The sequence below is a fragment of the Littorina saxatilis genome, linkage group LG14, assembly GCF_037325665.1.
Source record: "Littorina saxatilis isolate snail1 linkage group LG14, US_GU_Lsax_2.0, whole genome shotgun sequence".
NCBI lineage: Eukaryota > Metazoa > Mollusca > Gastropoda > Littorinimorpha > Littorinidae > Littorina > Littorina saxatilis.
In genome coordinates, this window is record NC_090258.1 from 4,763,660 (window position 1) to 4,779,577 (window position 15,918).

Here is a 15,918-nt window from a genome sequence, read left to right on the forward strand (position 1 = left end):
CAGTCACACACAGACATACACAGTCACACACAGTCACACACAGTCATACACAGACATACATTTGTACACACACAGTCACACACAGTCATACACAGTCACACACAGTCACACACAGTCATACACAGTCATACACAGACATACATTTGTACACACACAGTCACACACAGATATACACAGTCATATACAGACATACATTTGTACACACACAGTCACACACAGTCACACACAGTCATACACAGACATACATTTGTACACACACAGTCATACACAGACATACATTTGTACACACACAGTCACACACAGTCATACACAGACATACATTTGTACACACACACAGTCATACACAGTCACACACAGACATACACAGTCACACACAGTCACACACAGTCATACACAGACATACATTTGTACACACACAGTCACACACAGTCATACACAGTCATACACAGACATACATTTGTACACACACAGTCATACACAGTCACACACAGACATACACAGTCACACACAGTCACACACAGTCATACACAGACATACATTTGTACACACACAGTCACACACAGTCATACACAGACATACATTTGTACACACACAGTCACACACAGTCATACACAGACATACATTTGTACACACACAGTCACACACAGACATACATTTGTACACACACAGTCACACACAGTCATACACAGACATACATTTGTACACACACAGTCACACACAGTCATACACAGACATACATTTGTACACACACAGTCACACACAGTCATACACAGACATACATTTGTACACACACAGTCACACACAGTCATACACAGACATACATTTGTACACACAGTCACACACAGTCACACACAGTCATACACAGACATACATTTGTACATACACAGTCACACACAGTCACACACAGTCATACACAGTCACACACAGTCACACACAGTCACACACAGTCATACATTTGTACACACACAGTCACACACAGTCACACACAGTCATACACAGTCACACACAGTCACACACAGACATACATTTGTACACACACAGTCACACACAGTCATACACAGACATACATTTGTACACACACAGTCACACACAGTCATACACAGACATACATTTGTACACACACAGTCACACACAGTCACACACAGTCATACACAGACATACTCATGCATGCGGGATTGTGACAACACGCACTCGAACAACACACACGGCACACAACGAATGAACATTTCAAACATTAATTTTCACTATTAACTCAAATAAAAACATAATCGTCATACAACCTAGGTTATAATAAAATACCTCTCGTCACACAGACACTGTTCGGCACTGTACCAACACACTTCCTTCTGAATCCTCCGAATGTCTACAACACATCACATCACTGCCGAAAGTCCTTTAAGTTACACACATTTCTTTTCTGTCCTCCGACAAACACAAGAATGTCCGCTTTCATGTCTCAATTCTTCTTCCAGCTGCAGGTATTTGTTACGACTCAACTCCAAACAACTCTTGTTTAGCCGAGACTGAAATATTTTGTTGCACCATTAGGGCAAGAGTCTACGAGACCTTGGAGACGAAGTAATGACGTCACTAGTATGAGAATCTACATGTTGGATCTACGTCATTACTGCGTCATTAATATGCGAATTTACGTAACTCATGGAGTTGCATCGTGGGATGAAAACAGTTATTTGGAGGAAGGAAACGTGAACCGCTAACCATTACGGTCACTCTATTTGCCGGGTACTGAGAGGCTACAAGTGGGGAACAAGAATCCTGTGTAACCACCGATGAAAAGCCGCCGGCACCTAACCTAACATCCCAAGGCCTGAGATGTAACCCGCAGCCGCACAGACTCGTAGAGTAGTGTCCGGAAAGGAGCATCAAGAGGTAAGGTGTCGTTGTAATATCGAGCGCCCATCAAGGAACAGCTATTATACACTCACATCTATTCGCATATGATATTTGTTTTAGAATGTTTAATGAAGTTAATCATAAACGTACATGCTGCAAGTTAGTTCGGCATATAGATCTAGTATTTTATTCAGTAACCATGCTTGGTTTGTCTGCGAACTGCCCGACATGAAGATAGGGCAAGAAATCAAAATTAACCTTGATCCTAGGATACCGTTGTTAATAACAAGTATTACCTTTGATCCAGGGGTTCGAGCGTCTGGGATCCGCTGGGATAAGGGTGAACTAACCAAGCTACGCCACCAGTGTGATCCACCAGCGAGGAGCAAAAGGAGTTTATCTACTAATCATCATCATCATCAAGTGATCTGCATCAAGTTCGTCAATACTATGGTCATCATGTGAATCCAGGCTTCCATCAGGACATTCGGACTTTATAACTAACCAGCCCAGTTGAGATAAGTCCAGTTCGACCTAAACTAGCTGTCAATGCAAGAACAATTAACTATGAACGCAAATTCGTTAGATCTAAAATAGAAATAGTTTGTTAAAGAATCCGGAAATATTACCAACCAATAAATTTATTCATTAATCTAAATCATCAGTGTTTTACGAGATTGATTTGAAGCATGACTGTTGTAAAGTATTGAATATAACTTTGGTGTGTTCTTAGATATTGTATCTAAAACACAAGGTAAAAAGTGGAACTGCAACAATGGGGGCTCGTCCGGGATCTATACTGAACTCGTGTTCGTACCTAAGAAAAACTTGCATTGACAACTGGTTTACCCCATAAATTAGTTAGTCAAATTATCCGTGAAGCGACGGAAATTAGAATATTTTCTGGAAAAATCTTTCTTCATTTTTTCTTTCTTCAAAATTCAAAATCATTTCCTGCTTCATGTCGGATTCACTCATATACAGACCAGACGGTGGTAAGTAGAATATTTAAATTATTTCTGTAAGAAGAAATTTTAAATAACTCCGTGTTTGATTTGGGTACATTCTGCCCAAAGAATCTTCGCGATCGCTGTTGTTCACGAACAGCGTTTTTGCTAAATTAATTCGTGGAAGGATTTCCATCTAGTTCGTCGGACAGTATCATAGTCATAAGGTAAGACATAGAATTGATGTTCGACAACTTCACGGGAAATTGGCAGTTTACTAACTAACTGTCGGTTCGAATTATACTCTCAAGTTCTGATCAAAACGGTGAGTGTGTTATAATTCCAACCAGGATGGACGCTCGATAGTACTAGGACCTTAGTTTAAGTTCAGATTAAATTATAACTCTAGTCGGAGTAACATTTAAAACGTGTTGCTTATTTAAGTTGTGCTTCACATTATTGGTTATCTATAACCCGCGGGTTGATAGTTAATAGTGGGGAAAACTTCTGTGGGTGTGTTTGACAGACTGAAGGTCGTCATCACATAAGGCTTTGTAAGGCAACTTACTCAGCGACACACCGCTAAGTCCTAGTTAGTCGTTTCGGTTCAAGATAGAGACGAAGGACAGGTGTAGGAAAAATCACGTGCGCGTGTAACATTGTTTGTACCAGTGTTGAAAGGTTGAACAATACCTGCGGGTAAGAGTCTTCCATATATTAGAGTACCACCAAGAGTGGATGTACCAAAGTTTTGTATTTTGAGGGATTACCTAAAATGGCTGATACCAGACATCATCAGCACTACACCAGATTCTCGTCAACCGTGGGCATAGACCCAGAATATACAGAAGGAGCAAATCTGATTGATATCACCGATCTAGGTGATGACGGCCACGCCGCTCAGCCTGTGAACGGACATGTCGAGCAGGCCGTTCCATCAAGTCCCAGCGTCAGTTCGATCAAGGAATTGATCACCATGGGGAAAGAGTTTGGTTTGGAGGGAAAGGAACTACAGTCATTCGTCCAAGGGGAGAGGGATAAAGAAGCTCAAGAGCGTGAACATGAGCGAGCAGCTCAAGAGCGAAAAGATGAGCGCCAATTCAAAGAGAATGAGAGAGACAGACTCTTTAGGATAGAAGAGCTGCGCATTCAGAGCGAGGTTCAGATGAACACGAATGAAAACGCAGCTCATCCTTCCCAATCCTCACATGACCATGATCCCCGTTTCATTCCCAAAATCCCTTACCTTGATGACAAGGATGACGTTGAATCCTGGCTCAAACAGTTTGAACACTATGCCAGAGATATGAATTTGGACGAATCAAAGAAAGCCTCCCGGCTGATATACTTCTTGAAAGGTAAGGCCCGTACCATCGTGTCCAGAATGGACGATGAGGATGTTGATGACTATGGAAAGGTGAAGAGCGCGTTATTTGAAGGATTCCAGCTCACCGCTGAGCAATATCGCATGAAATTCCGCAATACTAGACGTAATCCCGCGGAAACTTACAAAGAACACATCACTAGACTCGATCGGTACCTAACCAAGTGGATCGAGCTTGATCCGTGCGAGAAAACTGTCAAAGGATTAACCGATTTGATCCTGCGAGAGCAGTCATTGCAGTCAATGCCTTCCGATCTCGCCGTGCATGTCAAAGACCGGAACCCGATCAATGCCAAGGAGATGGGAAAACTCGCGTCCGATTATGAGCTGAACAGAAGCCAAAATAAATTGAGACCGACACCAACGCGAACTCCTCAGGACGGAACGAAACGTTTTGAGAAGGATCATAAACCATCACCTCAACAAGGTAAAAGATCTTCTTTGACACCGGCGGAACGCGAAAAACTCCGAGAAGCAGGACTATGCTTCTATTGTCGCGTAGGTCTACACCGTTCGAGCGATTGTCCCTTACGGAAAAAAGGCAACACCGCCGGAGCTGTGACGGTTGAAGATGTCCGACGCGAAACACAGGGAAGAAAATCCCCGTTAGATAAATTGTGTCGAGACTGCACCACAAAAAAGTTTTCGGATCTAGTTGACGTCAAAGTCAACGGCAAACGAGTGACCGCCCTGAGAGACTCGGGCTGTAGCTCGATTGTGGTGGCCGCACATCTTGTGCCGGCCGACAAAATGACTGGTCAGAGAAAGAGGACCACGTTAGCGGACAAAAGTAAAGTCCGGTACTGCGAGACCGCGATCATTCATGTGGATTCGCCCTTCTTCTGCGGAGAGACAGAAGTCGTGGTCATGGCGGATCCCATAATGCCGGTGCTCATAGGGGAGTTCCATGGAACTCAGAACGACAGGAGGAAAACACCGATTTTCCCTGTCAGAGAACCTGCCTGGTATCACGACAGCGCTGAGACAGTCGCTGGGGCCGTAGATACCAGAGCACAGTCCAAATTGGACAATGATAGAGACAAATCTGCGAGTAAGCCAAGTAGCCGGGAGCCAACATCGGATATGTTTACTCCAAAGGACTTACGCGAGGCTCAGAAGACAGATCCTTCGTTAGACAGCATCAGGAAACAAGCTGCTACTGGAGAAGAGAGAGGCCACATGAGGGTCGTGGAAAAGAATGGTATCTTGTACCAGTCGACGTTCAATCGGAAAGGAGAGGAGTCTTTGAAGGTTATTCTTCCCAAATCGTTCCGTAGTAAGGTGCTCGCATTCGGCCATGATCATCCAATGGCAGGACACCAAGGTCAGCGTCGTACCGCCGAAAGGATTAGACGCGAATTTTGGTGGCCATGCTGTGGTGTTGAGATCCGCCGCTACTGCTTGTCATGTGACGCTTGCCAGCGATCCGCGCCAAAACACCTTACAAAGAAGGTCCCATTGGGCAAGATGCCAGTGTTCGAGACTGCTTTCAGAAGAGTAGCAGTCGATATCATCGGGCCTATTCTTCCTATGTCCGAGAACAAAAAACGGTACATCCTCGTCATGGTTGACTTTGCCACCCGCTACCCTGAAGCTGTCGCGTTGAAGGACATCCACGCCGAGACAGTAGCCGATGCTTTGTGGGATTTTTGGACTAGACTCGGTATCCCAAGTGAAATATTGACTGATAACGGGAGCCAGTTCACAGGCACTCTGATGCAGGAAGTCACTGAACTCCTCCGCATCAAAAGGAAAACCTCTGCGGTATTTCATCCAGCTGGGAATGGTTTGTGCGAGAGAATGAATGGCACGTTAAAGAACATGCTCAAAAAGATGTGCATAGAACAGCCCAAAGCATGGGACACGTTCATCTCTGCATTACTGTTCGCATACCGCGAGACTCCTCAAGAGAGTTTAGGTTTCTCGCCATTCGAACTGTTGTTCGGGCGTACTGTCAGAGGACCAATGCAACTCTTGAGACAGATTTGGACAGATGAGAGCGTCTCAGATGAGGTCAAAACCACTGCGGAATATGTAGTGAACCTTCGTGAGAGGATCGAAGAGACCTGTTTGCTTGCTCGAGAGAACCTGAAAAAAGCCTCAGTGCGATCTGCTCAATATTACGATCGTAAAGCCAAACCAAGGTCGCTAAAACCAGGAGAGAAAGTCCTGATTCTCAAGCCATTGAAAACAAACAAACTGGAACTCACTTGGCAAGGTCCATTTGAAGTGTTAGAGAAGTTGAATGATTTCGACTACAAAGTCCAAGTAAGGAGGAAGGAAAAAGTATTCCATGTCAACCTCCTCAAGTCTTACGTCGAACGTGAGCAACCTGTCACCGATGGAACAATTCCGGTTGCAGTAGTAGAAGAAGAAGAGGAAGAAGTGATCGTCTCAGTAGTGGTAGAGGAGGACGAAACCACTAACGACGACATCTTCAGGTTGGACAGTCAGAGGACTATCCCAACATTTGAGACAAAGCGCACAGAAGGTTTAGACCACGTGCACTTTTCAGAGAAACTCACTCAGTCACAGCGAACTGAAGCGAGACAGATCTGCGCGGACAGACTAGATAATCTGACCGACGTACCACTCACCACGAATCTGACTACGTGTCGAATCGAGGTCACAGACAAGAAACCGGTCTATATAAGACCACGCCCCATTCCACATGCGTATGTGAAGATGGTGGAGAATGAAGTCGAAGAGATGTTGAAGCTAGGAGTCATCGAACCCGCCAACTCAGCTTACAATTCACCCATTGTTCTCGTCAAAAAGAAAGAAGAAGGGAAGTACCGCTTTTGCGCGGACCTCCGTGGGTTGAATGATGTCACGGTGTTCGATGGGGAACCCATCACCGACGTTCAACATTTGTTCCAAAGCTTAGGAAAAGCCAAGTACTTCTCCAAGCTAGATCTCACGCGTGGCTACTGGGGAATACCCATTGTCGAGGAAGACAGAGACAAAACCGCGTTTGTGACGTCACGAGGCCAGTTTCGATGGGTGAAGATGCCAGGAAAGGACAACCTAGGTGCCGACTATTTGAGTCGCATCAACTGAGTTTCAGAGTCCAGAAGGAAAATTTGTCCACCCCGTTGGAGTAGTGAGGCCAAACTGGCCGCGACAGGCTCATGCGGATCTACTCCAAAATGTGGAAACAATTGTATATGCATATTGTATATTGTATTGTATTGTATTGTATATTGAGTCGTATGAACGGAAACGAAATAAGATTTCGCTTGTCCACCCCCCGGGGTTATGTTACGACTCAACTCCAAACAACTCTTGTTTAGCCGAGACTGAAATATTTTGTTGCACCATTAGGGCAAGAGTCTACGAGACCTTGGAGACGAAGTAATGACGTCACTAGTATGAGAATCTACATGTTGGATCTACGTCATTACTGCGTCATTAATATGCGAATTTACGTAACTCATGGAGTTGCATCGTGGGATGAAAACAGTTATTTGGAGGAAGGAAACGTGAACCGCTAACCATTACGTTCACTGTATTTGCCGGGTACTGAGAGGCTACAAGTGGGGAACAAGAATCCTGTGTAACCACCGATGAAAAGCCGCCGGCACCTAACCTAACATCCCAAGGCCTGAGATGTAACCCGCAGCCGCACAGACTCGTAGAGTAGTGTCCGGAAAGGAGCATCAAGAGGTAAGGTGTCGTTGTAATATCGAGCGCCCATCAAGGAACAGCTATTATACACTCACATCTATTCGCATATGATATTTGTTTTAGAATGTTTAATGAAGTTAATCATAAACGTACATGCTGCAAGTTAGTTCGGCATATAGATCTAGTATTTTATTCAGTAACCATGCTTGGTTTGTCTGCGAACTGCCCGACATGAAGATAGGGCAAGAAATCAAAATTAACCTTGATCCTAGGATACCGTTGTTAATAACAAGTATTACCTTTGATCCAGGGGTTCGAGCGTCTGGGATCCGCTGGGATAAGGGTGAACTAACCAAGCTACGCCACCAGTGTGATCCACCAGCGAGGAGCAAAAGGAGTTTATCTACTAATCATCATCATCATCAAGTGATCTGCATCAAGTTCGTCAATACTATGGTCATCATGTGAATCCAGGCTTCCATCAGGACATTCGGACTTTATAACTAACCAGCCCAGTTGAGATAAGTCCAGTTCGACCTAAACTAGCTGTCAATGCAAGAACAATTAACTATGAACGCAAATTCGTTAGATCTAAAATAGAAATAGTTTGTTAAAGAATCCGGAAATATTACCAACCAATAAATTTATTCATTAATCTAAATCATCAGTGTTTTACGAGATTGATTTGAAGCATGACTGTTGTAAAGTATTGAATATAACTTTGGTGTGTTCTTAGATATTGTATCTAAAACACAAGGTAAAAAGTGGAACTGCAACAATATTAAAATAAAGTCCGAACTACTCTAACAAAAACACTTTCATCCCACACCACAACAAACACATCCGCTCGCATCAGTCATCCCATCGCTCTCTGACGTATCACGTCTGCACGGTCAACCTCTCGACCACCGCATTTACACAGAGGGGTGACAACATACGACGCATCGCATAGCACAACCGTCCCTCGCTAAAACAAAACACTGATTTTACCTATTCAAATTAGGCGAGTCGGCTATTCCCCCAGACCATTTCAATAGGGTTTTAGAGACTACTCGGAAATAATACTTATTCCCGATAGCTCAGGGGTACCGTGATCAGAAAACAATGCCACCACATTTTCCCTTGACAGTTTTAGTGTTAGCAGGGACAGATTGTAAGACTAGGCGTCAGTTTATGCTCTCCATCTTTGAGTAATAAAGACCGTTCGTGTGAACAACTTGGCTCACCTTCTTTGAGTTATAAAGACCGTTCGTGTGAACAACTTGGCTCACCATCTTTGAGTAATAAAGACCGTTCGTGTGAACAACTTGGCTCACCATCTTTAAGTGATAAAGACCGTTCGTGTGAACAACTTGGCTCACCATCTTTAAGTGATAAAGACCGTTCGTTCGTGTGAACAACTTGGCTCAACATCTTTGAGTAATAAAGACCGTTCGTGTGAACAACGTGGCTCACCATCTTTGAGTAATAAAGACCGTTCGTGTGAACAACTAATTGGCTCACCATCTTTGAGTAATAAAGACCGTTCGTTCGTGTGAACAACTTGGCTCACCATCTTTGAGTAATAAAGACTGTTCGTGTGAACAACTTGGCTCACCATCTTTGAGTAAGAAAGACCGTTCGTGTGAACAACTTGGCTCACCATCTATGAGTAATAAAGACCGTTCGTGTGAACAACTTGGCTCACCATCTTTGAGTAATAAAGACCGTTCGTTCGTGTGAACGACTTGGCTCACCATATTTGAGTGATAAAGACCGTTGGTTCGTGTGAACAACTTGGCTGACCATCTTTGAATGATAAAGACCGTTCGTTCGTGTGAACAACTTGGCTCACCATCTTTGAGTGATAAAGACCGTTGGTTCGTGTGAACAACTTGGCTCACCATCTTTGAGTGATAAAGACCGTTGGTTCGTGTGAACAACTTGGCTCACCATCTTTGAGTGATAAAGACCGTTGGTTCGTGTGAACAACTTGGCTCAACATCTTTGAGTGATAAAGACCGTTGGTTCGTGTGAACAGCTTGGCTCACCATCTTTGAGTGATAAAGACCGTTGGTTTGTGTGAAAAACTTGGCTGACCATCTCAGATCCGCCCAGGCTTAACATCAGATAGGAGCACGTTCCGTTCCACTTCAATAGACGATGATGGGAAATAACTCTGTCGGGCTTGTATGGGTTGTGAAAAAGTGAATACTCTGGCTTTTATTTGAGACAAACTTTCCGAACATTATGGTAACGGTGAAACGGTTGGTTGTAACACAATCTGACTGTTGTAACAAGTATCAAACAGAAGGTGGAGCTGTATTGTAACGGTGTAACGGTTAGATGTAACAGATGTAACACAATGTGTTTGTTGTAACAGGCGTCAAACAGAAGGTGGAGCTGTATCGTAACGGTGTAACGGTTAGATGTAACAGTTATGTGTGACACAATCTGACTGTTGTAACAGGTATCAAACAGAAGGTCGAGCTGTATCGTAACGGTGTAACGGTTAGCTGTAACAGTTTTGTGTAACAACACAATCTGACTGTTGTAACAGGCATCAAACAGAAGGTGGAACTGTATCGTAACGGAAGTCTGGTGACCCGCATCACTAACGAGGACGCCTACAGCTTTGATTCGCCTGTTGTCAATCAGTACGTATTTGCCTTGACGTCATTGTGATTTACGTCATTGTGATTTAGTTCATTAACGTCATCAAGAATTTTACTTTTTGTGTCGTCTTTTGAACCGCTTTTGAGATTCAGGTTATGGAGTGATTCTGAGCTCAAGTCAGTGGTACCTTAAAAATGCTTTGATGAAATTGTCATTCAAAGTTATGCAAGATGTAGCAATTTCTTAATTTAAAAAAAAAAGCCTTATACAATTTATATTTGTATTCTATATCATTGCTGGGTGCACACATACAGTACATATATTTTATATGTGTTTGACTTCGAAAATATGCTCAAAATGCAGATATTCGTTCTATGGAAATCGACTGTAACTTTTGACTTCTACAGGGGCAGATGACGGAAGCATTAGAGTACGTCACATAGAGTCGAGAACAAGCAAATGACGTCAGCGGTTAAGAAGAAAGATTATAATATATAACGTCACCCTATGGGGTTCTTTTTTTGGGGGGAGCATGATAAAACTTCAGCCTCCAGGTGTGGTTTTTTCATTGTATTTTTGGGGGTAATAATCCTTTTATCATGTATCTCCCTATTAGTGTGCGCCCGTCGAAATGAAGGTTAGTTTCGGACGGGTGCAATGGCCTAGTCAGGATTTTTCCCATCTCGAAGGTCAACTTATGTGCAGACCTGCTTGTGCCTTATCTCCCTTCGTGTGTACACACAAGCACAAGACTAAGTGCGCACGGAAAAGATCCTGTAATCAGAGTTCGGTGGGTTATAGAAACAGGAAAATACCACACATGCATCCCCCGAAAGCGACGTATGACTGCCTAAATGGCGGAGTAAAAACGGCCATACACGTAAAGGCCTTAAGAAATTCGGCGGACGAACGAAGACGAGTTTTTTAAGCGTCTAGAGCCAATTGATGGGACTCGTGCTATTATAACCAAAAAGTTATTTGTTATTATTATTATGATTATTATGAGAAGAAGAGTGTTAGTTTGGCATGTCTGTTTTCTCAGACATGACCCCCCGATCATGGTGCTGCCAGGAGACGAGATCCGAACCACGTGCACGTTCAACTCGGCCACACGCTCCGCCACCACATACTACGGCGACGGCACCAGCAACGAGATGTGTTTCGCCTTCCTGACAGTTTACCCCTCGGACGCCCTGCCAATAACCAAGTCCTGCATCGCACGCCAGGATAAAGACATTTGCGAGGTATGGGGCATTAGATATGTGTATTTTTGTGTAAGAAATTTGTTGTTGTTGTTGTTGTTGTTGTTGTTGTTGCTGTTGTTGTTGTGGCTATTGTTGTTTTTGTTGTTGTTGTCGTCGTCATCGTTGTTGTTGTTGTTAATCTTCTCCAGTTCAAGTTGACACCTTGTGTTTTTTTCTGATTTACTGACATCTGTAAATTTACCACCATTTTTAAAAGCTCCTTTCTAAGACCTATTTTTCTCAGATGTTCAGAGGTGTTAAATAATAAATAATGTCTCGACATGTATTTCTCTCTCTCTCGACTGTATACAGAGATAAGAACAGCCTCGCTTTCACCTAGATCCTGCCTAAAAACAATGTTCAGACCTCATGTTTAGACTCGGCGTAATGATTCCGAAAGGACTACTTTTTAGCGGTCAAGTTCAGTCGTCCGCATACTCGAAAGTGAAAAAAAAATGAAACGTTTTGCTACAGTATCGGAAGATGAACTCTCGAAGAAGAAAAAGAATCTCGTGCCAACCACTACGCAGAAGACCATCCGAGTTGTCCAGATGAAGTTCTGAAACACGTCACGTTCCAAATCAAAAGACGACATTCTATTTTCTTACGTCACTATTCTTGGGTTACGGTACCATTCGGCGGCTTTGCTACGAGTATGCCATAGTCTTGGTTGGCCGAGACCTTGAGGTGGAATGCGAGTGATTAGGTTTGTTGATTTTGCTCGGAGAAGTGGTCCGTGTTCAAGCAAGTTTCTTTCTTCTTTGAAAACAAAAACCCTAAGACCAGTGAATGTCGAGATATATGTCACAGGACAAACGAGTATCCAGGACAATCCAGAATTGTCCTAGGACAACCGCGGATCCTTGTTTTTCCTAGGAGAAACAAGGCTCCCTGTTCTTCCTGGAAAATATTACCGTAAAGTACCTTGTAAGCGCCCACCCCCCCTGTGCACCAATTCTGACCCAAAGTAGGGGTGGGCGCTTACTAAGTACTACACCCTATGCACGAGGAGTTTTCAGACAGAAATGTGATCTTTGATCATTCGTAATCATATCTTCTTTCTTTTTTCATCTTCCATTGTTTTTGGCTCACGTAAGTGTAGCCTATGCGATCGTAACTTTGTCTGTCTGTGCGTGCGTGCGTGCGTGCGTGCGTCTGTGCGTGTGCATGTCTGTGGTAAAAACTCTAACATTTGAAGACGTCACATTACATTGACGTCACATTATGACGTAAGAGGGTTAGACGTCACGCGAAGGAAGTACTGAAAGTCTCGGTCATTATTATTTTGAGCGCGCCGAGACTAGTTGGCAGTCGTGTCCTTGTAAGTAGGCTACATGCAGACAGACAGATCTAGATCTAGTGTCTCGCTTTCTTGCACAGTTTCACCTATGCTCTTTCTGTGTGTGTGTGTGTGTGTGTGTGTGTGTGTGTGTGTGTGTGTGTGTGTGTGTGTGTGTGTATGTGTGTCTGTGTCTGTGTGTATGTATGTGTGTGTGTGTGTGTGTGTGTGATTGAGTTTGTGTTACTGTTTGTCGATTTCTTACGTGAGCCTTGATGGCTTCGCCTCTTGTTCTTGTTCGTATTGTCATTAGAAGAGCTTGGGGAGACAAATGTCGTCGCATCCTTTTCTTGTCTGCAGAGGTGCCGCTGTCGGCCGCACTGTGTCTCTGTTTCCCTTGAACAAGGGGTACGTCTTCTGGATATGGGCAGCAGTCTATTTTACTTGGCCAAAGACTGTTTTCGGCACAGACAGAGAGAGAGAGAGAGAGAGAGAGAGAGAGAGAGAGAGAGAGAGAGAGAGAGAGAGAGAGAGAGAGAGAGAGAGAGAGAGAGATCACACAGAGAGAGATCACAGAGAGAGAGAGAGAAATCAGAGAGAGAGAGAGATCAGAGAGAGAGAGAAAGAAAGAGAGAGAGAGTGAGACTGAGAGAGAGAGAGAGAGCGAGAGGATGGGGAGTATTGTGTGTGTGTGTGTGTGTCTCTCTCTCTCTCTCTCTCTCTCTCTCTCTCTCTCTCTCTCTCTCTCTCTCTCTCTCTCTCTCTCTCTCGGCCCGGTACCATGTCAAACCTGACCATGGACGGTTTGGTCCATGTTTAGAATGTCATTCAAGGGGTACGCGTGACGGTGTCTCAGTCTCACGATATTCACACGAAACTCTAACAGTTGCTCCTCGAAGTCTGCTGGAACTTTCTAGTTGGTATTGGTACCTCTCCGAGTGGAGACAGCATGCCTTTGTTTCCAACGCTTCAGCCACATAGGTGATGCGACAAATTCGTCTATGTCCAGTCCACCAGCCAGTTCTGAGGCTCTTCTTTGCAAATCTTTGTTGCGGACGACACGCCCTTCTGCCCGCTCTTGATCAAGATATTCTAACACACCTTCATCTACCTCTTCTGATCTGACGTCTCGACCGCCATGTAACTTTCTCTTCTTCTTTTCCTATCCGGCCTGGTGAAGCAACAGGATATCGCGATTCTCTCGCCATTCTCGTATCCTTTTTCTATCTACCCCAAACTCACTTGCTGTTTGCGACACACGGACATGTATTACGGAGATGTTTAGCATTACGTCAATATGCTAGGAATCATATGACCTCATGACGTATCATGCTTGCCTACGTATATTGTATGTTCGAAAGTCTGACTTCTGTTGGGAATTCGCGTGGTGAAGACTGCGGTAAATCTGTAGATGATAAGAGAACAAGGATTGTCTCAGAAGAAACGATGTTTCAGACCGGTAACTTCATTTCAACATTGCACTATACAATGGACGTTCTATGTGACAGGAGAGTTTGCTGATTTTGTGTTAAACATTGGAGAGATCGTCTGCTAGAATCAGAGATAGGTCGCTTCAGATAGCAGCTTCTGGAAATTTGCAAGGTTTGTTGCCTGGATTTTACACGTAATGTATGTCATGTACAGTAAGCAACAACAAAAACACACACAAAGCAAATGGCATCGACAGATTCGTCTGTCGACTAGTCACAGAAACAAACCTGGCGAGGTATGCGTGTACTTTATACACGTCGGGGCCGGACCAAATGAGTTGTAAGGGGGGGGGGGGGTCCTCCTTTTTTGGGGGGGAAAATCAGCGAAGTGGCGAAGCCACAAACGCGCGCCTGCAAAAACGGTTAAAATCTGTGCAATCTGGTGCATTCTGGGCCTTGTTTTGAGGGTTAAGAGCAGCACTGTTTCGGTGCTAAAACTGGTAAAAAAAAAACACACTCAAAGCAAGGTACATGCTTTTTCCAGGGGTGGGGTTCCGTAACCCCTGGAACCCCCCCCCCCCCCCCCCCCTGGGTCCGGCCCTGCACGTGGAAGAAACCGGAACCATGCGTCTTTGTTATTACTCATAACTCATAACTCATAACATTTTATTGATCCAACAAGGAAATTAAATTGGTCATCAGCACATATAGGTCATTAATTAATAATTATAAAAGAATAAGAGAAGAAAATTCATAAAACCCATGATAACAAAAAAAATATTTAAAGTAATACTAATATATGTACAACTACAATACCCTTTTTACTTGCACACATGACACACCGACACACCAACACACATGCATACATACCTACATACATACCTACATACATACATACATACATACATACATACATACATACATACATACATACATACATACATACATTCCATGTTAAAGTGTAGTTAAGAACATCACAATAAGTATATCATTGTTTGGATTAACACATAAGTTTTTATGTAAATGATGATAATATTGACAATATGCTTTTGGATATTGAGAAAAATGGCCGACTTCCGCAGCATTATCATTCGGTTTGCTATGTACAGCATAGTCTTGGTTGGCCGAGACCTTGAGGTGGAATTTTTTTGTTTGTTTGCTTAATTAAAGGTCCTCGTCTACATTTTCTCACAGAAATTGACATTTTACAGCTAAAACACTTTCACAAAAAAACACCCCTCCGATCAGAAAGGACGGAGCCAGGGTAGCCGTTTGAAAATTCATTGTAGTATTTTAGCATAGTAGGAAATCCTTATTTGGAACATAATGTAAACCGGAAGTTTTCAAAGTGCTCTCAACCACCCAGAATTCCTAGCGGTGAGCAGCCGCTTCCTTGACGAAAGTTCTCTGGTAAGTTATTTTATCAATTATGCAATACATTCTTGTCGTATAAGACTTTTAAGTGGCTGCAAACAAGGCTTCATAATGCAACAGAACAGTTTCAAGCAATGTGTTTGCTCTGTTCACGTACTGTGTTCGTCATTCGTCGATATTAAAT

At 43.5% G+C, this 15,918-nt stretch overlaps 2 protein-coding genes and 1 long non-coding RNA gene across 3 annotated transcripts in view; all 3 read left to right on the forward strand.

Annotated features, from left to right (window-relative positions):
* Positions 1-15,918, forward strand: part of LOC138946944 (tyramine beta-hydroxylase-like) — a 111,853-nt gene that overhangs the window by 52,532 nt on the left and 43,403 nt on the right. The window contains exons 9-10 of the mRNA XM_070318384.1: positions 10,352-10,448; positions 11,450-11,651. Coding sequence (XP_070174485.1) covers positions 10,352-10,448; positions 11,450-11,651 — 299 coding nt within the window. The remainder of the gene's footprint in view (positions 1-10,351; positions 10,449-11,449; positions 11,652-15,918) is intronic.
* On the forward strand, positions 1,486-2,512 carry LOC138946947 (uncharacterized). Its single transcript, XR_011449479.1, has 2 exons — positions 1,486-1,890; positions 2,162-2,512. It is a non-coding gene; the product is annotated as an uncharacterized lncRNA (long non-coding RNA).
* LOC138946724 (uncharacterized) lies at positions 3,577-8,473 on the forward strand. Its single transcript, XM_070318127.1, has 2 exons — positions 3,577-7,851; positions 8,123-8,473. Exon 1 carries the CDS (start codon positions 3,577-3,579, stop codon positions 7,243-7,245), a length of 3,669 nt encoding a protein of 1,222 aa, XP_070174228.1. The 3' UTR covers positions 7,246-7,851; positions 8,123-8,473.